The sequence below is a fragment of the Scomber scombrus genome, chromosome 10 (genome assembly GCF_963691925.1).
Source record: "Scomber scombrus chromosome 10, fScoSco1.1, whole genome shotgun sequence".
Lineage (NCBI taxonomy): Eukaryota > Metazoa > Chordata > Actinopteri > Scombriformes > Scombridae > Scomber > Scomber scombrus.
In genome coordinates this window covers 26,251,580-26,276,161 of record NC_084979.1, presented here as the reverse complement: position 1 = coordinate 26,276,161, position 24,582 = coordinate 26,251,580, and the positions used below count along the sequence as shown (strand labels likewise).

The following is a 24,582-nucleotide window of genomic DNA, read 5'->3' as shown; positions in this document are numbered from 1 at the left end:
AACAGAACAAGCAAAGTGATTCTTTTTTAGCAGGGATAGATCAAATTTCACACTACTATTATACAATAATAGACTGAAAATTAGAAATACCCTTGTAATTACATGGTTTTTACTGCATTAATAGCAATTACTGTCTTCTTTTTGTGTAGGAAAACTGGCGGCGTCCCGATGGCATGCCAGCCACCCGAGAACACCTGATGATGATCCTGGCTGATCTGGATGACATCCTGATCCGAGCATCTTACGCTTCTGAGATGCGCTCCTCCAGTATCTCTGATATCAGCATGGAAGTTGCGGTGCCCAACTACAGTGGCTTGGCACAGGCCCTCGAAGTGGAGCAGTGCCGCTGCCCACCTGGGTACCAGGGACTCTCCTGCCAGGTAATGGTTCATTCTTTCTCAATGAACCGTTGAATTTTACAGGTTGACTGCGCTTCACTAAAATGCTCCTTGATGTATCTGAATCACATATGTCTGTTTTAGGACTGTGCATCTGGATATACTCGCACTGGGGGAGGTTTGTACCTGGGTCACTGTGAGCTTTGTGAATGCAACGGCCACTCTGACTCATGTCACCCTGAAACTGGCATCTGCACGGTATGAAGCACTAAATAATTACATGACTGATATCTGTATTGTTGTGGCACAGATTTCTAAACATGATACGGTTCTCCTTCCAGAGCTGCCTGCATAACACTCAGGGTGAGCTCTGTGAACAGTGCGCCCCAGGCTTCTTTGGCGACCCCACTGTTGGCACTCCAGAGGACTGCCAGCCCTGCGCCTGCCCTCACACTGACCCAGAAAACCAGTGAGTACTGGCACAGATACCTAGACCTCACATTCCACCTCCATTTATAGCTCAAGACTCTTGTCCGGCTCACTTGCTCTTCTTTACAGCAAATTCCAAGTTCTTGCAAATTCTTGAGTTTGATTAAGTTCCATTATTAAGATGTCTCTTGCAACTATCATCAAAAAGCTCCTAAATGACATCATCTGATTTTGTATCCACGCTTATTTCATTTTTAGCAAATCAGGAATTTGTTGCCCAGTGCCAGTAAAAAGCTACAGTACATTTGGCCTCTGAATTCTGGCCAACCAGGCTAATCTACTCCAGAGTCTATCTAGCATAACAAATTATTCACTCCAGGTCTTTTTCTATTGGTGATGGAAGACAAACAACAGGTGATTAAACAGGAGTAGACATGACATAATAAATATACAACTAAAATTAGAATTTGTTTTTTGTAACATAAAGAAATCTTTCAGTGAAATGAGGTAGTTTCAGACATCTGCTTCCAGTGTAAATACACCTGTTTTTTGTCATATTTTAGTTCCTTTGCCATCACTTGCCTTGAAAATACTAACAGTAGTATTTTGGAAATTTGTGAAGCATATGAAATTGTCTTCAGTCATTTCACAGCAAAGGATTAAGCTGACAAGCTTCTTGTCTATGTGTGTTACTCTTGTAAAAGGTTCTCTCCAACCTGTGAGAGCCTTGGAAATGGAGGCTACCAGTGTACTGCCTGTCAGCCTGGATACACTGGCCAGTACTGTGAACGGTAAGGATGATCCATTGCATTCTCTCAATGTGGGTCCTTTTCAAGCAGTTCATTTTGATAAATTGCACAGAAGGATGAATACAACGTCCACGAGTGTCATAACCAGCAAGTATTTCAATTAAAAAATTAGATTACTAGATAGACTAGATAAAACATGATCATTGACAATCATTCAATCATTTCCTGTCTGTTTTTGCCATCATCAGTTGTGCTCCTGGATACACTGGCAACCCACAGGAGAGGCAGAAATGTCGTGCATATGATGGTAAGGCTACATTTCATTATAGTAGAAATATGACTTAACTGTGTTCATGATAATGTTAAAAAACTAAACTATACTGCTACTGTATATAAATGCTTGTGCTGTTTGTGCTTGAGTTATAGTCTATAGTATGATGCTGCTGAAAGGAAAAAGACCAGAAGTGAAACTTTGCAAAAGAAGCTAAGAAAAGTGGAACTTAGCAATTAAAGTCATGGTTCATTAATCGTGACTACATACTCCAGTTTGGAACCGTTTCACTAACCTGTGACTACTCTTGTTCAGAGTATTTAAAGGTATCCTGTGTAGTTTTCTTGTAAACAAATACCTCTGTTTCCATTCAGTGTTACTTTGCAGTGTTTTTTCCATCCTACTGCTGCCAACTGTTAGCAATAGCATGGGGACCCACTTTGCTCCATAGCAGTCAAGAACTCCACAGGATACGTTTAATTTTGGCCTCAAGTTAAACATCAAAATACATACACACTCCTGCAAGATAAAAAAAATAAACCCACAACACAAATAAAACTGAAAACAATACGAACAAACATCCTTCACAGCCAAATAACAATACAGTCTGATGGAGATTTTAAGTGATAAGGCAATCCTACCACTGCCTCAAACTGACTATTCAACAATGGTCAGTAGAGGTGGATATGCGAGGGGGATGACATGTAAGCCCCAATAAAACAGGCGGCATTACAATTGCATTGTATGAGTCTTACACCACTAGGCCATGGGGACACCTCAGCTATTTTACACTCTTCCCTTACCCGATTTGGCTTAACTTGTTCATCCAGTTTTGCTTCTCAAAACAGAAATGAAACATCTATCTTACTGCCTGACCTGACATTGTGAAAGTTACTCTGATGTTTTTTATGTTGACGTTCTCAGAGAATATTCCTGATGTGTTTGTTATGATCTCTGCTCTTTGCAGCTGCAGCCTCCCTGGTGGTGAAGGTTTATCCAGAGAGGGTCCTGGCTACCCAGGGTGGGCCTGTCACTCTGCGGTGTCAGGTGTCTGGCTCTCCTCCACACTATTTCCACTGGTCCAGAGAGGATGGACGTCCCATCTCACACAGTACTGACAGACGCAGACAAGGTACGGCACACAGGTCAACAACATGGCCACAACTTGTGTAAAATAAGACATGATCATATCTTGTAGAACTGATATACTTACTATTAGAGATCACATATAGAATGACAGTTTATGTGTGTTTCTCATCTGTGTGTGTGTGTGTGTGTGCAGGAGCAGAACTGTACTTCCCTACTGTTCAGCCGAGTGATGCTGGCGTTTACGTCTGTACCTGCAGAGACCAGCACAGCACCAACAGGAGCCGTGCTGAAATTGTTGTCACAAGTGCGTATTGGTCTAATTGCCAGATTAGCAAATAGGTTTTTTACCTTATGCTTCTTATCATAAGAATATGAACAGACGGCACCGGTGGGTTTGCTGAAGCATGGATTATTTAAAACCTCATTCACATGCACATTCTTGCTATTTGGAGTTTTGAAAGTGCTGAAATAAGATATGCACAACGAGTCTGGCAAAATATGTTTTATGGATCAAATGTGTCCTTCAGGATTTATACAGGTATTTTTATAGTGAACTTGAAGTAGCTTTTTACTTTACTACTGATTAAATAAAGGCTTTAAATCTGATGTGGAGGAGACCTGATCATTTATATATTATGTCAGACTTTGCCTTGACTATGCCTTTCAATAAATCTTGTTCATCAGTTTGCTTTTTGTAAACTAACTCTAACTGTATTAAATGATTAAATAATATAACTGTAATTTAAAAAATGGTACTAATTTCTCTGCATTTGTCCAGGTGTCCCTTTCAAACCTATTGAGGTGACAATTGAGGAGCCCAAAGCCCAGACTGTTAGGGTGGGGTCCACTGTCAGCTTCATCTGTACTGCAAAGAGCAAGGTAACACCGGTCACATTTATTTTATTTTTTTTGTATTATTATTATTATTGTTCATTCATTTTATATTTAAAATCAATTTGCATTTAAAGGAATAATCAAACATTTTGGGAAATACTCTTATTGGCTTTCAAAGATCAATACCACTCTTATCTGACACGTACACTAAATATGAAGCTAGCTAGCTTATAATTAAGAGTGGAAATTGGAAACAACAAGCCTGGCTCTGTCCAAAAGTAACAAATCTCCCTTGAGGTATTCCAGTAATTGAAGGACTTACCAGCGACATGAAAAAAGCAAGGAGTCTAAAGTTGAAAGTTGAAATTAATCTGCCATCTCTGCAGTGATTTGCTGAAAAACTCACAGTGACAAATTGATGCGGATCAGAAAATTTAGTCTTAACCTGTGTAGATAATTATTGTACTTCTGAGATTCCTCTTTGGTATGTCCTTGGCCTCCAAAATTATAGTTATGAACCAAATGAAGTGCTGTTTGGCTTAAAATAACATAAATTGTTGGAGAAAGTCATAGTTTGCCTGTTTACACAATGTAAGTTAGCTAATAACTAGCTTGTGAGTGCTCATACTGGTTTATTCAATTCCAGTGGGTCAATAAAGTCTGCTCTCGACCACACTTAACCCCCAGTAAAACCACAAATTGTTGCTTTTAACTTTGTTTTTTGTCCAGATTATAAAAAATGAGATACAGCAAGTTAATTAATGCACTTTAGAGATGCTGTTAGGCAAATTGTGTTAGCTTTAGACTGAGCCAGGCTAGCAGTTTTCCCCTGTTTTCAGTGTTTCAGTGTCAACTAATCCTTCTTTATTTTAAATCTGTAATTAATATTTATGTTTTTACTACATTTTACATTATTGCAAAGGTCTACAAGTATGAAACATTCCAATGTGTAACAGAAAGTACGTGTTGGTAGCATTTATTTAGAATTTTTGTCCCATTCTTGGGCAATTGCATGCAGCTGGTAAGTTTTCTGTATTTATTCGCTCACCCTTCCACAGTCACCAGCCTACACTCTGGTATGGACCCGGCTAGGGAACGGGAAGCTTCCCAACCGCGCCATGGACTTCAACGGCATCCTGACGATTCAGAACGTCCAGCCGGAGGATGCTGGACTTTACATTTGCACTGGCTCCAACATGTTTGCCATGGATGAGGGCAAAGCCATCCTCTACGTGCCAGGTTCGTGATCCACGGCACCGCATTCCATAACCCATCACTCCCCGCCACCCTGCCAGCTCTGGCTCCCATAGACCCCCTCTCCCCCCCCATTAAACTTGGAGTTTTCCCCTTCAGCTTGGAATGGTGCATGCTTCTCTGTTTGACTACATCTCACATTGTGCACTGTAAACACTCAGCTCTGAGTTAACAGCATAATACGCTTGCAGTTCTAACTCCAAATGCTTTCGCCTTCTGCTCTCAGATACCAAAATATAAGCCACATCTTCACATCATACTGCCAATCCAGCTCTTCCTGCTGCATTTTTTAAAAGCTTGCTGCCTTGTTTGTTTCTTATTAATAGATTTTTTCTGTACTTTATATGAAGAAATACAGCTTGTGGGTTTGGTTTAAATGACATTTTCCTGATAACATATGGGGTCAAATATAATGCAGTTATAGATTTAACTAATCAGCGCTCAAAGTTACGACACATCCACTAAACTTGGGCCAAAATGTGTGCTCTTTTTGATCAATTATTTGTGGGTGATACTTTCCGCCAATACTCAACTCGAAGCTGCTGCTGTTATTTTATCCTTTTATCCTTTCCTCCTTCCTCCCCATACGGGTCAAATTAATTGGTGGTGGTTTATTTGCTTATCAATTACTGGTAGAGTTGCTGGTTTCTGCAGCTTGAGGTTTTACTAGAAGGGTGCTGGATTCTGGTGTCTATCTTTAACTTTGGGCTCCTGGAGTTCCTCCCTACCTGAGCTGTAGAGTGTAATGATGATGATGAGGAGGAATGTGGCTGCCACGATGGGTTTATAGTGACTCTGCAAATGACATTGAAAGAGGACTTCAGTGTATCTGCAAGAGAGGAGAAGTAGGAAGAAGCCCAATACTCGTGATTTGTTTGTGCCGTTCCACTCCATATATATATATATACAGTATTCCCTCCTGAAATTACTGCCTGCTGTGTTACTCTCCCGGTCATCCTGATCATGAATGTCAATGAACAAAATGGTGCTATTAGCCTTGCAGTTGGTTAAACCTGTGGTCACATTCAGTGCTGTACTACTGAAATATTCCTTCAGTGTCAGCAGAAGTCTGAGCTGTTTGTATCAGTTGTTATTCGTAAGTTTAAGTTGGTAAAATATTTAAGATCTGACTTGAAATGCGGAAGAAAGCGTTCTTTTTAAATCCTAATTTTGTCAATAATCAGCTACAATTGTATATTATGGTCTTTTTATATACATCCTGTCAATATTGGCACATTGTCTTCTTTGATTGACTGAAATATGTTATCCTGAAATGTTTCCATGAAATCAAATATATCAGAAATGTTAGAATTTCTTTTCTCTTTGGTAAGTTGTTTTAAAGGGAATTGGCCATTTGAATTCAATTACCTTGTATGATGTGTGTTTACTTTTAGGCTATTTAGAGAAATTACTTTGTTGTGTTTTTCTAAGAAAATATTTTTATATATAACAGAATATTTTACACCTCAAAATTCACAGGTCACACTTCAAACCACTTTATTTACTATTTGGTCTGCATTTCCTTTTTTGTTAGTTCTTATTGATTCAAAGGCTATATGATGAAAATAAAACCAAAGGTGCTTCTGTAAAGATCTTAGTCATTTTTTAATATTTCTTATTAAAGAATACCTAACTGATGTAATGTACACATGTCACACTGTAATGTATTTATCATAACTGTGAAAATATTTTGTGAAAAAGAGAAAAATGATTAAAATAATGAAAATAGATCAAAATGATTTGCTAATTCTATGAATGGGGCTCACACTATATTGAACAGTTTAGGATAACCACAAGCTGTATGCTTTTACCAGCTGAAAATGAAACTATGATATTTCATTTTATATGTTTAAAACTGCTTCTTGCTACTAACCTGCATGTCTCGTGTGGCTATTCTGCAAACTTCTTTTTTACTCTGTGCAAAGTTGTCATAGTTGTGCCTGTGTGTGTGTGTGTGTGTGTGTGTGTGTTATGGTATTTGTATTTTGATTATGAATACACAGGATAAGAAGCATATTTGAGAATGTTTTTTTCTTTTTTTTATCCTATAACACATGTTGTGAGAAGTGTTTCAGTGTGAGATAAGCATGTAATAATACAAACAATATGGTCATTCTAACAAACACTCTTCAGTACTACTGGGTAACATGTACCAGGTAAGTATGAAAATGGATTGCATATTACTATGAATTTAAAGGCACCAACAGTCATGGTCAAAACATTTCTTTAAATAATTAGGAAAATCCATCATGAGCTGAAATAGACAAATTAAAAATATACCTAGATGTTTGATGTCATGTCGGTGCCATTTGAATTCAAGTTCATGTTTTTTTTAGCATGTTTACAATGTGTGTGGTGCTTTTGGGAATCAATTGGACAATACCACGGCGGCCCACGTTTGGAAATGGATATACTATAAGTGTGTCCGGGAGGTAAACGGCTGTTACTCCGGAGAACTGACCTGTCAGTTTACCTGTCCCCTCCTCCCTCCCTACCTCCTTCCCTCCCCCATCTCCAGAAGCCTCACAGACTCAGATGTTTTACACAGCCTATGAAATGTTTGAAGGACACAGAAAGCGTAAGTCCGCATGGGCATGGTTTCCTCTCTGCTGGGCTCCCTGAAGGGACCCGCCTCTCCCTCTCTATATCATGCATGCACTCATCTTCTGCAGCATGGATATATGGTGGCCTGGTAGTGTACATGTACAATCAACAAACTGAAACTGACTCCACTCACTCTCACACATGCCAGCCCGGAGCATCCAGGCTGTTTTATGTGCTGTTAGTATGCAGGCATGCAGTTCCATTGAGACCTAAATCTTTCAGTCGTGTAAAATGATCAAATTAATCATATTTAATGTTTTTTAGCGTCAAACTTTATAGATTGTACATGAGCATTACTGGCTCCCACCTGGCTCTTTGGGTTCATTGGGGTCCATCACTGCAGGAAAAAGTGCATGATCATTCTTATGGGCAACTCCTCATGAATGTTGAGTCTACTCTCCATCATTATAAAACTCTGTCAGTGTTATACAGTAACTAGAGGCATCCACAAAACATGCATTGTAAACAATGAACCCATTATTTATCCAAAAGTATATTCGGGATGCTTTATCACAACAAAGAATTTAACAAGTTAAAGCTTAGAAAGTCGTCAACATATTATAAAATGTCCCTCTAAATGGGACAGAAATATAATAAAGCCTGTTACTGATTATATAAAAGCAACGACTTTAAGTTAATGGGGTTAAAATAAAGCAACTTGTTACATAAGCAGGTTTAATTGCTCATTAAGCCCTGATTGCTCATTAAGCCCTGATGTAACAAAATTGACATTTTGTTACATCTTGCCAACTGATTTAGTCCCGCAGTTAATACAATGTTAGTCCTAGATGTGTATATTTTTTTTAGGTCTCCACATTCAGAGACAGGAGGTGTCCCTTTTTTCCCTCTGTATCCCTTTCTTCCTCCTGCGCTTTCTTCTTTCTCCTCAGGAAACTTGCTGCACTGAGAAATATATGTCATCTGGGCTTCAAACATCATACTGTGCTTAATACATCCCATCACAACCTCATTACATCACATTACAGCTGAATGTGGGTTGCAGACTGGTGTCCACTTTCAAAGTGTCAAACGGAGCTGTGCTTAAAATGACAAATGTGATATCTAGAGATGGAAGTCAAACCGTACTGCATATGTCATCGAGAAGGCAAAGGATCCATTTACCCAGAATATAGGAACAAATATTTTTCTGTTTCAACACTAGTGATTTCTTGCCAAGCAGATGTTTTTAGTTCTGTTTTGTTTTGTTTTATCTGTCCATGTTTTGATATTTCCCTGCTGCTATACAAATACAATGGGGGTGAATGGAGCTACTCTCTGGATTAGAAATAGTCCTTATGAAAACTGTCGACAGTGTAATCTGTGTATTGTCCAGAGTAACAGGGATACTATCTTTGGAGAGACACATGACTTCAGAGTTATTAGCCATACTAGCATCATGGCTCCAGGGACAGCAATGGCATTTGATTTTTCCAACACCCCAAAACGAAATATATCAAAATATGTTGTCAGGATAATTATGAAATTTGGTTCAGCCATTAATGTCCCTCTCTTTCCATTTATAACCGAATACCTGCAACTGGGGCTGCAAATAACAATTATTTTCATAATGGAATAATCTGCTGATTATTTTCTTGATGAATCGTTCAAAATTTGTGAAAATTGTCCAACACAGTTTCCTAAGGTCCAAAGTGATATCGTCAAATTACTTATTTTGTTCAACTAACAGAACAACCCAAAGATACTAGCATATATGACAAAGAAAAGCAGCAACTCTTTAAAATTATGAAGCTATTATATAAACAACTAGGTGTTTCTCAAAGTAGTTGATCAATTAACCAATCTATTAATCAATTAGTTTTTTTCAGCTGTAAAACTAATGACATCCAGCCTCAGCTGAACTTTGTGTTTCATGCTAATTAGCAAATGTTAGCATGCTGTCATTAGCATTTAGCTCAAAGCACCACTGTGTCTCAGTACCAGCCTCACTAAGCCACTCGTATGGCTGTAGACACTTTAGTCTGGCTCAAATGTCTTTTGTCAATGTTTTCAATAGTACACATGAAGTTTAATTTAACTTCATTGTATCAAAACTTGGACAAATAAAACCGAAACTATTTTCTTGAAGAGGTAGAACTAGAAGTAGTGGAGTGTGACATTCTTCTTTCTTAATCTGGGTGAACTGGCCCCTAAAATTTAATTTCCTGATGCAGTGACACTTCTATGAAACCATTTAAAAACCATGTCAGAAATACTACAAAACACCTTTATAGTCACAATCCAAATTATTCGTCACATTAGAGGTGACTTGTGTGTTAAGTGTAGACTTGGGGCCGCCATGTCTGCCCCATGACCCATAGAGAGCAATGATTCCTCTCTCTGCTCTGGGGTTTGGTATCACTAAGGTCATAGAGTCACAGCTCCGCCCAGGCTACAACAGTCCCAGAGGTTTTCAGCCTGCTTAGATAGCCTCATAGTCCTCCCTTGCAACTGAAAGAGGCCTTTCTTTTGCTCTGTCACCCTGGGATCATACGGGATTGAATACGAAGTCTAGCAGCCAGCCAAACTGGCGCAGACAGCAATATGCCCAGGGGCCATGCCAAGGCCTGCCTGCCACATCTCATCTGTTTCATCTGCTCTGAGGATCTAGACTGCCAAGGCTGTGGGTGGGGGCATGGGCAGAGGTCATCACTCTCTCTCTCAGTCTGAGCAATTCATTATAATCACAAGCATCCCCACAGCTTAATCTGTATAATGTCCAAGCACAGGACTCATACTCCTGAAAGGGTTTCATATTCTGCTCCACCACCTCATGCTTTATTTCTCCATTCGCTGTACTTCTGGGAAGTTTTGGTTTTTCAGTCAGTGTTTGACTGATGTGTCTTCCTCTGTAGCTGCAGAGGGGGCTCAGCCTGTTGCCACCATCACTCCCTCAGTGCTGAATGTCCAGAAGGGCCAGAGGGCAGAGTTTCGCTGCACAGTGACTGGGAACCCAACCCCTGCCATCGAATGGATCGGTATGAGCAGCTAGAATTCCCCTTTAAGCAGCTTTTGGTACATGTCTTGTTCAGTTAGAGTCATAGTTTTTGTACAAAGGCCATTTTCTGTTGTCATTTAGCTTATTTTGTGAATCTCCTAAGATGATGCAAAGTCACAAAGATCTTAACCCGCATTTGAAACATCGCCTCAATGCTGATTATGTCCTCAGTGATAGGGTGTAACTTTGATTGTTACAGGAGGTCCAGGGAACAGAATGAGTCCCAGAGCTGTGATAAGAGGTGGTGTATTGACCGTCACAGCAGTGGACTCAACTGATGAGGGAGAATACGTCTGCAAGGCCCTGAACACTCATGGCGAGCACACAGCACGGGCTTCTCTATTCATCCAAAGTACGCTATGTGTTTGTGTGTGGGTGGATATGTATTATTCATATGTGTTGTGGGGACATACATCTGTTTAAATAGTCATGTTGTACTGATTTACCTCCCTTTTAAGGACAAAATGCAAAAAAGGTTTTGTGAGGCTGGGGTACAAGTTGAGGTTAGGCCCTTAGTGTTTATGGTTTGGAAGGAATGACTAAGTCAATACAATGGCCCCTTAGGTGATGGATGTGTGTGTGGTCCTCAAACATGATATAAGTTGAAAAAACAACACTTTGTATTTTCTTCTAAAAACAAGGTGATCTCATCACAATAGAAAAAGATTATTTTACCAATTTTCAATGCATTTTCAATTGGTCTTTATTTTTGAAAAACACAATTGAATCATCTGAATTTTTGAGACCTGTACAGGGAACAAATGCTGTCTTTAAATCATCACCATCTTGCTTTATAGTGAGGCTATGCTCCTTATAAAAGAAGAAACAACACAATCTTCCCCTTGTGAATGATAAGTTGCATTCATGAGCAACATAAGACTCGCTGGAAGTCAGTACACTCAGGGGATTTGCTGCTGCAGTCTTCCTTGATCTGTTATAATCAGTAGCTTATGGTGGCTAATATTAAATAACTGAAGAAAGATATTGCTGTGTAACTGACTTTACTAAGTCAATTCCCTGACTTTATGACTTTTTCTACTTGTGCTACTGTAACACTATAACACATTATAGTAAGTAAATGATTTTATCACAAAAATAAAACAAGCCCTAAACAATGAATCTGTTGACATATTAACTGTCAAGCTCAAGATATTGTGGAAGATATATTTTATAATTGAATAATCATGCATTTTTTTGGTTAGAGTCCAACCCAGGTGGCCTAGGCACCCAGCCCCAAGTCCAAGTCAGCCCCCAAAATGTTGAAGTCCACGAGGGCGACACCTTGAGGTTGTACTGCAGAGCATCAGGAGCCCCCACCCCGAAGCTCACCTGGCTGAAAAATGGAGGAGAAATCCCTCCACAGGTGAGACCCCTCATGCTGTCTCCATGCCTGAATGATGACTTAACATGGATTGATTAAAACTATAACTGTATTCAAATTCAGCTGTGCTGTTCAGGTGTGTCCAGTGCCGATGGTATTTCATCATACTGTGTCAGTTTTTATGAGTGTTTCAGCATTTTGACAATTTACCTGTATTTTTCCCTCCCTTCTGTTTGTCCCCTCCTCCTTTTTTTTTTGATCCCACCCTATTCTGACGTTTGCTCAGGCCATTCCCTCTCATGGTTTCCATCAGTTTAAAAGCAACAGTATCGATGTGTTACAGAGACGTATTGAGGAGCTGCAGGTCTGTCCATCTGTCCACTGTCTGTCTGTTCCGTTTCGTAGTTCACATCCATTGTCCTCCACTGACCATCGTCTTCACACATTGTCAACTAAGTGCATGATCAAACGTGTCCCTAATTCACACCTTGTAAAACCCATTAATTTACCAAAGCTGCTCACTAAGTCCATTTAGAGCAGGTGTCAATAATATTCAAACCAACTAGCTGAGTCTTATTGACTTCTTAGTGTACTTGCATGCAGTACTTGTTTTTATGTTGCGTTTTATTAATAACAGTGTTACATAGTCCTTTGTTTTGTCCCGTCCACATCATACCATGCTGACGTGTTTGGGCTCTCAGCACCAAGTTGACTCTCATCATTCCACTGAGTGTATTAACAGGACTAAGTATACAGTAGGTACTGTAGGTATTTCAGACATATTTTGCTCTGTGCCAGGCGTAGCCCACTGCCCCCCTGCTCCAGGGGGTTTTGTGTTAGTCTGGTTTCTGCACAGCCCTCCTCGGCTCGGTGAGGGCTCTGAGGCCTGTTTAGTTCTGCCTCAGAGAGTCACTGCGTTGTGTCAGCCTTTCCCAGGGGGAGCCGGGCTCTGCCGTGCGACCACGCAGAAATTCTGTATGCTCTAGCAAACGGCTTGCTTTGAAAACTCGTCAATGGGTTCAGACACACATTGAGCCAGGGCCCGCCTCAGCCACTGCTCGGTTTAGCCTCCCTCACGGTTGAATGGGCCGGAGCTAAGCAGCTTTGTCCATGGATGCCCCAACAACCCCCGGATACAGTAATCCCTCCCCAGACCCTCCCCTCCTGATTCCCCTCCCTCTGAGGTGTTTCCAAACTTAATAAAAGCTTATTTTCAGTCTTGCTGGGCCCCTGGCTGCCATGTGGAGTAGTGTACAAACAAGTCAAGTTGTTGATTGCTCATGAGCTAGAAAGTCATGAGAGACATAGCTCTTAAATATGAGTGTTGAAACTGGTGCAGGTCTTTGGTTCTTGCTTGATATTTGCTCTGACGTTTTTAATGGTGGTTATTTTGCTGAGATTATTCCCAGATGTCAGATATTTTGTAGTTAAGACATGCAGTGTAAGGTTTGTTAAGTATACCCTGGCTCAAATCAATGTGTCACCAACTGTTGATTCTAACTGTCCTAATGGTGTCATCACTTTATACAATCATCAATCATCAATTCTTTGTCTCATATAGAGTACATTTAATTACCACCAATCACGATACATTAACAAATTATAACCCCAACAATCATTGTAGTAGTGTTGGCACTACTTTGTACATAGTTTCATGTACAAAGTAAGAGTGCCGTAGAATCATGAACAAAAATCCATTCATAGAAAGTCTGAACTGTAGCAATAACAACTCTTGTCCTGTCTTAAAAGATCTACGCCGTAGTGCTTTTGTGTTTCTATCAGCTACAGTAGTCATGTCGTAATGTCAGCAATGTCATATTTGTGTTGTTTCAAAGGACATGAAACAAGTAAGTGATGAGTTTTATGTTCAGTATGTGACTTATCTGATTTGATGTCAAAATGAGAAAAAAATCATATCCCCTCCAGGCCCGCATGGACCGCACCGACATCGGTACTCTGATCATCCCGAACATCGAGATGTCCGACTCCGGCATTTTCATGTGTGTCGGTAGCAACAGCATTGGCTCAAATAGTGCACCTGTTAAAGTCACTGTGCTCAAAGGTAAGAAGTCATGGTAGCCAAACAGAATCAACCCACCTCATAAGATTGTGAACCATCTGGTTTTATCTACAGCGTCTTTTCATTCAAAATTTTGTCAAGTGGATCTTTAAACCTGATGTGGTGCATATTTAATATTTGTGTTCGTGCAGCAGACCATGCCTCCTCAGTTGTTAGCATCCAGCCATCTATAGCTGATGTCCAGGAGGGCCAGAGTCTGGAGCTCAACTGTTTTGCCCCTGGAAATCCTCCACCCCAAGTCACCTGGACGAGAGCCAGCGGCCGCCTCTCCTCTAACCACCAGGTAAAGCAAATACTCTCACACACAACTGTATGTGTATCATTGTGCCCCTATTTACTGGAGATGTCTTACATTCTGGTAAAGGTATTTCATTTCTACATCTTTTGAATGTTAAGTAGCACAAACTTTCCAAAACCCCTGAAAGAAAAATATTTGAGTCAGAATCACTGCACAGCTCTGACCTTTCAGTTTGAAGCTTGTTAAGTGTATGAGCAAGTAGGCACATGAATTTACAGATGCTTGCTGTCCAAAGTGCAGTTAGAGTTCTTCTATTAGTCTGTTGATTATGCTTGGGTCTGCTAATTCTTACAATGCACGCCTATAGAAAAGTGTATATGCTTTTTTCAGTTTTTCCAGGGATTTCAATCCCATATACTGTACATTTTTATCAGCAGGATTTTGTTGTAATTTGTGGCAGCTGTAGAGGTTTTAGAAGTGGTTGTATTATTATTAGTAAAATCTATATTTATATTAATGTTGGTGTTCTGATATTTCTATTCTTGTAATCTGAAATGAAGTGACTCCATGCCTTGTTTGCTGTGTGCAGGTTCGTGGCAGTCAGCTGCGAATCCTGTCAGCCACTCAAGAGGACTCAGGAGAGTATATCTGTCGGGCGCAGGGACACACTGGCAACCCAGGATCTCATGTCCACCAGGCCTCTGTCTCTGTATCTGTCACTTCATCTTCTTCACGTAAGTTAGCCGACACTTTATTTGGACTCTGTCACTTTGTAGACTGACAAGAGTCTTTTATTATATTGCAGCAGAATAATAACAAAGAGGCCATTTTGCTCTTTTTTCAACTATATAATCCAGATGTACTATACAGTGAGGTCAGGAAGTGATTATTTTCTCACCAAGGAAATTTCAGTTGATGGCAGAATAAGTCAGAGGCTGGAGAGAACACATCGAGGGAAGGGCATTACATGGCAGGGTGTTGTTCTCACACTAACACTGCCTCACTTCATGAATGAACTTTCCAGTCGTACTTTCCAGTGGAGACAAGTGTGACTTCAGATTGAATGATTTTCCCTGCTACTGTCCCATGATCTCAACCTCATTCACTGCTTCCTGGACTACAGCAGTGTTTGAGCTGCCAGTTTATCCCATGGCCACATTGTATAATAATTTATTACAAGTTTCTGTCAGCTAAATGAAGTGAGATCGTGGACAGTTATGTTCAAATAGAATCTTGTCCGGAGACCAAACTGCTGGTTTCTGCTGCAGGTCTTCAGAGTCCAATCATCGCCATCGAGCCCCACAGTGCTGCAGTGCGTGTGGGCGAGTCGGCCAGTTTCAGGTGCAGGGTGTACAGCGGAGCCCAGCCTGTCAGACTGGAGTGGAAACTGGCCAACAACCAACCACTGCCAGGTAATAACACACACACACACACACACACACACACACACACACACACACACACACACACACACACACACACACACACACACACACACACACACACACACACACACATCCTCTGAGGAATAAATCTGCTTAATGAGTTCTGAGTTTATGGTATCATTATTTACCAGCAATTATAGCAGCAATCCACCCATGAAGTACCTCTCTGTTACTTCATTTAATGATTAATTTCTAACAAATATTTTAGAACTCACATCCTTTTTCCCTGTGAATAATTTTTGCATTACCAAAATATTGCATGCCATTAAGCCTCATAAGAAAACATGACATGGTGGTTTCTATTTTTTGCTTTTCTGCTTGAAACATACAGTATGTTTGCTTTGCGGTGTGTGCTGTATCCAGTAATTTCTTCCACTGTCACATTTGCATCCTCACTCACTAATGTGATGTTTGTTCAGAAGAGTTACAAGAGTGAAAAAAAGTAAATTTGACTGTGCTCAGCCACTCAGTTCTTCCCAAAATATTTTTTCATCTTTGCTTTTCTTAAACTCTTAAACTCCCTTTTGAATATCTTCAAGCAGCCTCAGATCCAAGATAGGGGACAACTCACCATGTCTTTAAATACTCAAGCCATTTAGTTTTTCTCTTCTATAAAGTTGGGGGACTCACCACAGACAAACTGTCAAGTATTAGAGGCTAAGATATCTTGACTTTAGCTCCAAAATACACAGGATCATACACTCACTATTATGCAGCTTAATAATTCTTTCTCCAGTTTGAAATGCAGACTTGATGTTAAGATTTTCAAGTTTAAAGCCCAATCACTTATTTTTTCCAACTTTAGAAAGCGCCCTCCCAACCCACAGAAGACATAAAATAAGTGTTTTCACACGCTGATTAGCACTACCCATAACGAATAAACTGAATTTCGCATATAAAATCAGTGAAACCACATCTAATATTTAATTTGCTGCTCCTTTCCACAGATAATGTCAAAGTTGGGCCTGATGGTTCTGTTCTTACCATTGCCAATGCCCGCCCTGCCAACCATGGTGCTTTCCGTTGTGTGGCGAGCAATCCATTCGGCATCACCCACACCATTGTGTCTTTGATTGTCAAAGGTAAGCTACCTGCATATCAGCACGCACACTTATTTTTCTGTAGAGGAACTCCTCACATTTCCATCATCACACAGACAAAACTTCTAAGAGAAGGGTTCCCCCTAGTGGCTTCCTACATACAGAGCCATACCAGTTTTTTGTATCTGTGCCCTCAGAGACTCCTGTGGCCACCGTCACCCCTGTTGGGCCCGTGCAGGTCAGAGTGGGTGAACCCATCAACCTTGAGTGCCAGGCATCAGGAGAGCCCCGCCCTTCAGTCTCATGGCACCGACTGGACAGCAACCGTAAGACCATGCTGAGCAGCCCTGTACCAATGGAGTCCAATGCCGTCATGCAGGTACTGGCACATCTGATCACTGGCAGAACAGTTTACCTTATCCATTACTACTTACCCTATTTCTCCATATTTTAAAAATTGTGTGTATTATGATGGTTTTTCTCCGCTGCAGATACTTGTGGCACGCCTAGAAGACAGCGGCATGTATGTCTGCACAGCTCGCAACAATGAGGGCACCACTGAAACCAGGGTGGAGGTGATCGTTGAGGGAGGATCTCAAGTGCCCTCTGTGCCCAGGGCTTCTGTTCCTGAGCCGCTGATGGTTGTAGTGGAAGGACAGACCACAACACTGCGCTGTGACGCCCACGGTAAGCATCATTATACCAAAGAGAGCATAAAACCATCCATACCAACTGTCATCAAAAGTTAATGCAACAAGAATAAAATGGTTTAATTGTTGTTTATAAATTAGGCATTTCAGAATGAGATATCTGTTCTCTCCCTTTCAAGGTTTCCCACCCCCGACAATTACCTGGTCCAAGCTGCGGTCTCCTCTTCCATGGGGACACACGAAGGTGAACAACAGCCTGGTGCTGCCCAGCGTTGGCCGTCAAGACTCTGGAGAATACATCTGTAGTGCCACCAACAACATGGGCACCACTGAAGTCACCATCATGCTCGATGTAGAGAGTGAGTGTTGTGGTTTTGCTGTTTGCTGCCATTTTATTTACTTGTTTGTTTTAGGAAAGATGATGAATGAGCCCAAGCTAGATTTAGTTTAAATTAACTGTGTTCTATGTACTACTTATTTTTTAAATCATTTTGAGAAATCACTTAAACTTAGTGAACCTTTTTTTCTCCTATTTCCATTCAGCCCCTCCTTATGCCACCTCTGTGCCCAATGATGTGGCAGTGCGGGTTGGGGAGGTGATCCGGTTGCAGTGCCTGGCCCATGGCACTCCACCGCTGACCTACGCTTGGACCAAGTTGGATGGAGAACTGCCCCCAAGGGCCCAGGTTAACGATAGAGATCTCCAGATCAACCTGGCTACCACTGAGGATGCTGGGAGCTACAAGTGTGTGATCGGCAACAAAGTGGGCAACAGCGAAGTGATAGCTAAAGTCACAGTCAGATGTAAGTTATACTGACAATATAACATATTATATAAAAAAACAAGCAAACAAAAAACAGTCTACAGCCATGGGACTTAGAGCTAAATGGTAACATTATCATGCTAAAAGGGTAAAAATGACAATGCTAACCAGGTATAATGTTAACCATGTTCACCATCTTAATTTAGGTTGCTAGTATGCTAACCTATGCTATTTAGCACAAAACACAAAGTACAGGATGATGGGAATGTCATAGGTTTTGGAGGTTTTGGTCATAATGGTGATCTTCCTAAATCACAGCAAAAACTAAATTATATTTCATTCTTTCCCCTCTGTAGCCCCCTTGGCAGTCCGTGTGTCGCCCCAGGTGGAGGTAAAGGGTCGGGGCAGTGCTGTGGAGTTCACCTGTTCAGCAGCAGGTGAAACCAAAATTGAGTGGCTGAAGGAAGGAGGTGCCCTGCCACCAAACCATCATATCAAGGATGGAGTGCTCAGGTGACTCATAAACCTGTGCTGGTTCTGTTGAAAACAGACAACAGTCAAAAAAAGAAAAAAGAAACAGCTTAAGTGTGTGAATGAGTATGGTCTATTTTCATGTTTTACCCTTTAATACATTGTATATACTAATGAGCCTATTCCAAAACATTTAGCACAATGTATCAATAATTTCTATTTAAATGATAAGGTGGCAATGTCTTCGATCATCTCTTTATTTATTTATTTTTTTTACTTCCCTGCATCAGCTCGTTCTTACTGAATAATACATTATATTTATAAAAATAAGTCACAAATAAAAATAGGGTAAATTATGTCCTGAAGCTGTAGTTTATAGTAAATCTTACTCTAACAGGAGTATATAATATATTTATTAGGGGCTATTTTCAGCCACACATTTGGTGCTTTTGCGAGTGTTTACGGCAGCATGACGGCTTAAACACAATCGACTCAAAATGTTAATCTTGTTACCCAATGTGGCTCATTTCAGTGTGCTCTGTGCCACAGAGGAATACACTATTTTATGCTTTGAATACATACCGGTACTTGTTAGTAGGATCAGTTCATTGGTTGTGGTCTTTTCGTGGGATTGTTCAAAACAAGGAAAATATATATCAAACAGTATCACCAGACTTATCGTTTGATAGGCTGAAACAATGAAGTCCATTGATTTAGTTACTTATGTGTAGGATATAAAGTTAGAACTGAACCATAGCTTGTTTTCATGTCATTTCATTTCCTTTGTAGGATTGAGAACCTCGAGCAGAGCAATGAAGGTGTTTATATCTGCAGAGCCAGCAGTGTGTTTGGACAGGCTCAGGACACTGCCAGGCTGACCATCCAAGGTCTGTTACATTCACTGCTAATCTATTAATATACACTACTGCGTTAAAACTTAATAAAAAGCCAATTTTTTGCTCTTGTCTTTTCCTTCCGTCTCGACAGCCCTGCCAAAGGTGATGATCAATGTGCGTACTTCAGTGCAGACTGTGATGATTGGAAACTCAGTGGAGTTTGAATGCCAGGCTGTTGGTGACCCTGAGCCCACTGTGAAATGGAGTAAAGTTGGTGGCTCTCTGCCAGCTCACATTATGGTAAAAGGGGGCATGCTGAAGATCGAGAATGTGACGGAGGCTGATGCCGGGCAATATCGCTGTACAGCCACCAATGATGTAGGCTCAGTAGAGTCCCAGGTGGTCCTTAAAGTCCAGTGTGAGTGCACAGGAGAAAATATTCCTTTATTACTTTTTTCATCATAACGTACACAAATGCATGCACGTGTACAAACACTTGTAATGTATTATGCAGGCAGGTAAACTTTCAACACCCTCCTTTAAATCAGTGCTTTTTGTTTGTTTGCACAGCACTTCCTCAGATTGCTGCACTGCCAGAAACTAAGGAGGTGACAATAGGGTCTGATGCAGTCTTACCCTGTCAGGCCTCAGGATACCCTGTACCTGACATCAAATGGTCCAAGGTAACCTACCATGTAACCCCCATGTTTGGAATTCAGTTATATCACTTTCAAAGTGTTTAGGAGCTGTCTAGCTTGAAGAGAGTAATTTTTGTTGTTTGACCATATTGTTTTTTGTCAATCTATCTATTCCTTTATCTAGCTGGATGGAGAGCTTCCTCCAAAGTGTTTCCAGGACGTCAATGTGCTCACAGTTCCTCGGGTCACTGAAGCGGATTCGGGGACATATGTCTGCACCGCCTCTAACAAACAGGGCAAAGTGGACGCCTTTACTAAACTTGAAGTTCATGGTTAGTCTGCAGAGTCGATATATATCTGAGAGTACAGTAGGAAGGCATGTTAGTAAATAAATGAAAAGTTCTGAGTATGAACTGTGCAGTTGTCTGTGTCTAACCATCATATTATGTATGTTTTCAGAGAGAGTGATGCCATACTTTCCCCAGGATCCCCTGTCCTACCTCACTCTGCCTACCATCAAAAATTCCTACCATGCTTTCAGAATTAAGATCAACTTTAGACCTGATAATGTTGATGGTGAGGACTTAAAACCTTAAATTTGCTTGATAGTTTAATTGTAAAGTGTACTATATTTGAGACATTTCTTGAAACATGTTTTTTTTATACTGGTGTGTACTATATTTGTCATGTTTCTTCATATATACAATGATGTTTATGCATCTTCCTCCCATTGTGCCTTCCTTCTATTCCCTCACCTCACCCACGTGGTGGGAAGGTCTCATGTTGTACGCCGGTGAGTCTCAGTGCCTGAGAACCGCAGGAATTCAAGGCTGATGTTGGCAGTACTGCTTTTTTGCCGTATCTGACTTTCACATCCAGCTCAGAGCTGACTTAGGGCTGTGAAAGAGATGCAAGATGGTGCATGGCCTATGTCTTTATACAGACTTTTCAGTTATAATCGCAAAACCATTTTAAGGAAACATTTTAGTCATCAGCTTAATAATAGGTTACAAACCTACCTTTATTTCCAGTGTACTTCATCAGCTTCTTCACTGCCTACATACAGTAGCAGCACAGATCTTGTATGCTAGCACTGTATAAATGCAGTGCTGCACACATCTTTAAACATTACTGCAGTTCTGAAAAAAGAGAGAGCTAACTCAAATTGTCTTTGCACGTATTTATATTGTTTCTTTTAGCCTACTGTCAGTTGGTGCCAGATGTGTTGGGATATGACAGTAAAATAAAAAGACATTACAGTGAAAGTATTGGAAAATCATAAGGGCACATTTGGTTACTTTAGTTTAGTAACTGACAACTTAAATGTGCTGCTTGGATTTTTACTGTCTCATTCGATCCCATCCATCAGGTAACAAACTGTAACAAAACACACTACAAATTAACTGCAAAAGCAATTTGACCACACATGACTTTTTTTGTTTAAATGTGTGATACAAAGACTCACAGCATAATAAGTGAAAGCTTACTTTGTGTTGCACATTTGCAATCTATTTTCTTTGGGTTACTCCTTTTTCAGAAACATCAGTGATGATATATATAGATATGTAAGAGGGCATGTTCCCATTTCCCCTTGAGCCTGTGTAACTCATACAAGCATGTGTTCCTGGCATGTGTAGAAAAAAAGAGAAAAAACAAAACTATGACTGGTAGTATGGTGACTGTTGTCCATTGATGCTCACATCGGATGGCAGCTTATAACTTGGCTTTGGTTGGCTTTAAACTTGCCTCACCATAGCATGCTGTTTTACCACCCTGCTTTCAAAGAGTTTACCTTGCGTGTGAATGACCGCATTGCAAAAAATGTCCATCCTAACAAGTCACTTACTCTGATATTTAAAACTATTGACTTATTAAGATGGATATTATTATAGGGTATACATTTATAGGATTACGTTTTTACTCACCCTGTTTTTGTGGTTTAGGTACGATCTTCTACAATGGCCAGAGGAGGACCACAGGAGCTGACTTTATCTCTCTGGGACTTGTGGGTGGTCGCGTAGAGTTCAGGTCCGTTCATATTAATTTTAGAAGTTCTCCCAATTAACTACAATACAACATGGTGAATCATAATTATTTACCAAATCTGCTGTGTTTCCTCAGGTTTGATGTGGGCTCCGGCATGGCCACCATACGCGACCCCAACCCTATCAAAATGGGAGAGTTTCACACGGTTGAGGTGTATCGTAACCACACCCTGGGCTATATCATTGTAGATGGAGGGGAGCCCATTAACGGCAGTTCACAGGTACTTCTATCAATATATTGTCATTTGCAGTACATGTATGTGTACATGTATATCAGTTAATATAATCCATAAATGCACATTTCCTCTCCTCAGGGCAAATTCCATGGCTTGGATCTGAATGAGGAGCTGTATGTGGGTGGTTATCCCAACTACACACTCCTCGCCAAAACTGCTGGCATTAAGACCGGGTTTGTTGGTAAGATGTGACTGTTATCCTTCGAGGCTCTTTTTTCCCAGCAGCCCTAACTTGATCATCTGATGCTATTCCAAGCACATTTACAATAGTCTATTCCTACGCCCGAAGCAGAGAGCCACGTCTGCTGCTCAAGCTAGTTAAGTTTATCTGTTCTTTTTGTAAAGAACAGGTGCATTTCTATGAATAAACCACTCACACAAAGTCCTAATATTCACAACCCACCGTACTTGTACTTCCCATGTGATCCAACTATTCTAAAGACTGCTGTTTGCTCTCGGTAATGGTAAATAAAGACCATTTGTTGAGTTTAGTTCCTGGATTGCCAGTTTATTCCTTCTGATTTAGGAAGATTCAGGTGTTCAATAACTATGTTTATACCATGATAGAAAAATGGGCTGCAGAATGTTTTCTGTGTGTGATGACCTGTTTTTATTTTATAATGGTACTGTGCAGGCTGTATCCGTCAGCTGATCATTCAAGGTGAGGAGGTCATTTTCAAAGATCTCCACCGCAGCGCCACTGGTGTCACAAACTGTCCCACCTGCAAAGATCGACCATGCCAGGTCAGCTACATTCAGTTTCGATGCCATATACTTTTATTTGTAAATCTATTATGTTTAAACACTTATACAATTATATTTTTTTCATATCATCATCAGAATGGAGGGAGGTGCGAGGACTCAGATGCCAGCTTGTATAAGTGCAGCTGCCCCAGAGGATTTACAGGCAGCAATTGCCAGCAACACTCATCCCTGCACTGCCACTCAGGTACATGTGAATCTCCAACTAACCACAGATGCAGATCAAAGCACCTGAATGTTACCATGAAATCTTTCAGGATGCACCATTAACTAGTCTTTTATGTCTCTATTTGTGATCCTTTGTGACCTGAACTACCACAGACGCCTGTGGACCAGACGGCACTTGCATCAACCAGCAAAACGGCCTGGGATATAAATGCCGCTGCCATCTCGGCAAGTTTGGAGACAAATGCATGGATGGTAAGACAGGAAGTCGCTCTTGTCTCCTATAAGAAATATTCCACATTTTGCGAAAGAGATATGATGTTGGCTTGACTTTTTTTCAGTTGAAATAAAAAATTCTGGCTTGGAAATATTCACAAAACCAAAAATGCTGATATATTTTCCTCCTTTTTGCCTTCACAAGGGGAACTGATCACCACTCCGCTGTTTGACGGTATCGAGTCATACATAGCTTATCCTCCCCTCACCAACATCCATGATGACATGCGTGTTGAGCTGGAGTTCAAACCAGTGGACAGAGATGGGCTGATGTTCTTCTGTGGAGGGAATAAAATGAAGGTGGAGGACTTTGTAGCCATCTCCATGGTGGACGGACACGTAGAGTTCAGATATGAACTGGGCAACGGTAAAGTAGACTGTAGCTGTGCAAAACTTAAGTTAACTTCCTCCTGAGATACGCTATCTATACATGCAGTGAGATGTGGTGATAAGCAATTATTAGTAGAAATATATAACACTTTCTGAAAGATGATGTATTTTATTCTTGTATTTGCTTTAATTTGACTATACTGTATGTAACATATGTAACAGACTGACAGTATTTTGTGTTACATTTTTACTAATTAAGGTTTGACAGTCAGAGTAGCTGTTCAACTTGAGACTTTTTGACTTAGATGACAAAAAGATACGTGAAAAAACAGGCAAACTGTTCAATAACTAGTCAGATGGACAATACTGATTACCACTACATCCCTAAATCAGTTAAATCTCTGTCACTTTCAGGCCAAGCAATCCTTCAAAGTACAGAACCAGTCTCTCTGGGTCAGTGGCACACAGTTGTGGCCGAGCGGAACAAGAGGGCCGGCTACCTGAAGGTTGACCAAGGCCCAGAGGAGAGGAGGACATCTCCAGGAATAACTGAGGGTCTCGATATCATCACCGACATGTACCTGGGAGGAGTCCCCGACATGGACATCCTGCCTAAGCCCGCCAATGTCAGCAAGATGTTTGAGGGATGTATAGGAGAGGTGAGGTCTCTTTGTGTGTCTCTTTATGAAACGAAATTTTAAAAAAATTACAAAACCTTTTTC

The 24,582-nt window shown here is 40.7% G+C and overlaps 1 protein-coding gene across 1 annotated transcript in view; it reads left to right on the top strand.

The window, feature by feature from the left end:
- hspg2 (heparan sulfate proteoglycan 2) overlaps positions 1-24,582 on the top strand; it is a 97,294-nt gene that overhangs the window by 64,727 nt on the left and 7,985 nt on the right. The window contains exons 40-77 of the mRNA XM_062427984.1: positions 150-380; positions 483-596; positions 680-807; positions 1,472-1,558; positions 1,765-1,823; positions 2,755-2,919; positions 3,070-3,180; positions 3,655-3,755; positions 4,769-4,949; positions 7,483-7,542; positions 10,421-10,543; positions 10,763-10,915; positions 11,766-11,926; positions 12,171-12,248; positions 13,811-13,946; positions 14,096-14,247; positions 14,792-14,936; positions 15,471-15,614; positions 16,595-16,729; positions 16,885-17,066; positions 17,179-17,374; positions 17,517-17,696; positions 17,881-18,141; positions 18,458-18,614; positions 19,362-19,459; positions 19,560-19,826; positions 19,979-20,091; positions 20,231-20,378; positions 20,506-20,622; positions 20,822-20,839; positions 21,990-22,074; positions 22,168-22,312; positions 22,406-22,508; positions 22,962-23,071; positions 23,168-23,276; positions 23,411-23,509; positions 23,676-23,897; positions 24,275-24,519. Of these exons, the coding sequence (XP_062283968.1) occupies positions 150-380; positions 483-596; positions 680-807; positions 1,472-1,558; positions 1,765-1,823; positions 2,755-2,919; positions 3,070-3,180; positions 3,655-3,755; positions 4,769-4,949; positions 7,483-7,542; positions 10,421-10,543; positions 10,763-10,915; positions 11,766-11,926; positions 12,171-12,248; positions 13,811-13,946; positions 14,096-14,247; positions 14,792-14,936; positions 15,471-15,614; positions 16,595-16,729; positions 16,885-17,066; positions 17,179-17,374; positions 17,517-17,696; positions 17,881-18,141; positions 18,458-18,614; positions 19,362-19,459; positions 19,560-19,826; positions 19,979-20,091; positions 20,231-20,378; positions 20,506-20,622; positions 20,822-20,839; positions 21,990-22,074; positions 22,168-22,312; positions 22,406-22,508; positions 22,962-23,071; positions 23,168-23,276; positions 23,411-23,509; positions 23,676-23,897; positions 24,275-24,519 (5,319 nt within the window). The remainder of the gene's footprint in view (positions 1-149; positions 381-482; positions 597-679; positions 808-1,471; positions 1,559-1,764; positions 1,824-2,754; positions 2,920-3,069; positions 3,181-3,654; positions 3,756-4,768; positions 4,950-7,482; positions 7,543-10,420; positions 10,544-10,762; positions 10,916-11,765; positions 11,927-12,170; positions 12,249-13,810; positions 13,947-14,095; positions 14,248-14,791; positions 14,937-15,470; positions 15,615-16,594; positions 16,730-16,884; positions 17,067-17,178; positions 17,375-17,516; positions 17,697-17,880; positions 18,142-18,457; positions 18,615-19,361; positions 19,460-19,559; positions 19,827-19,978; positions 20,092-20,230; positions 20,379-20,505; positions 20,623-20,821; positions 20,840-21,989; positions 22,075-22,167; positions 22,313-22,405; positions 22,509-22,961; positions 23,072-23,167; positions 23,277-23,410; positions 23,510-23,675; positions 23,898-24,274; positions 24,520-24,582) is intronic.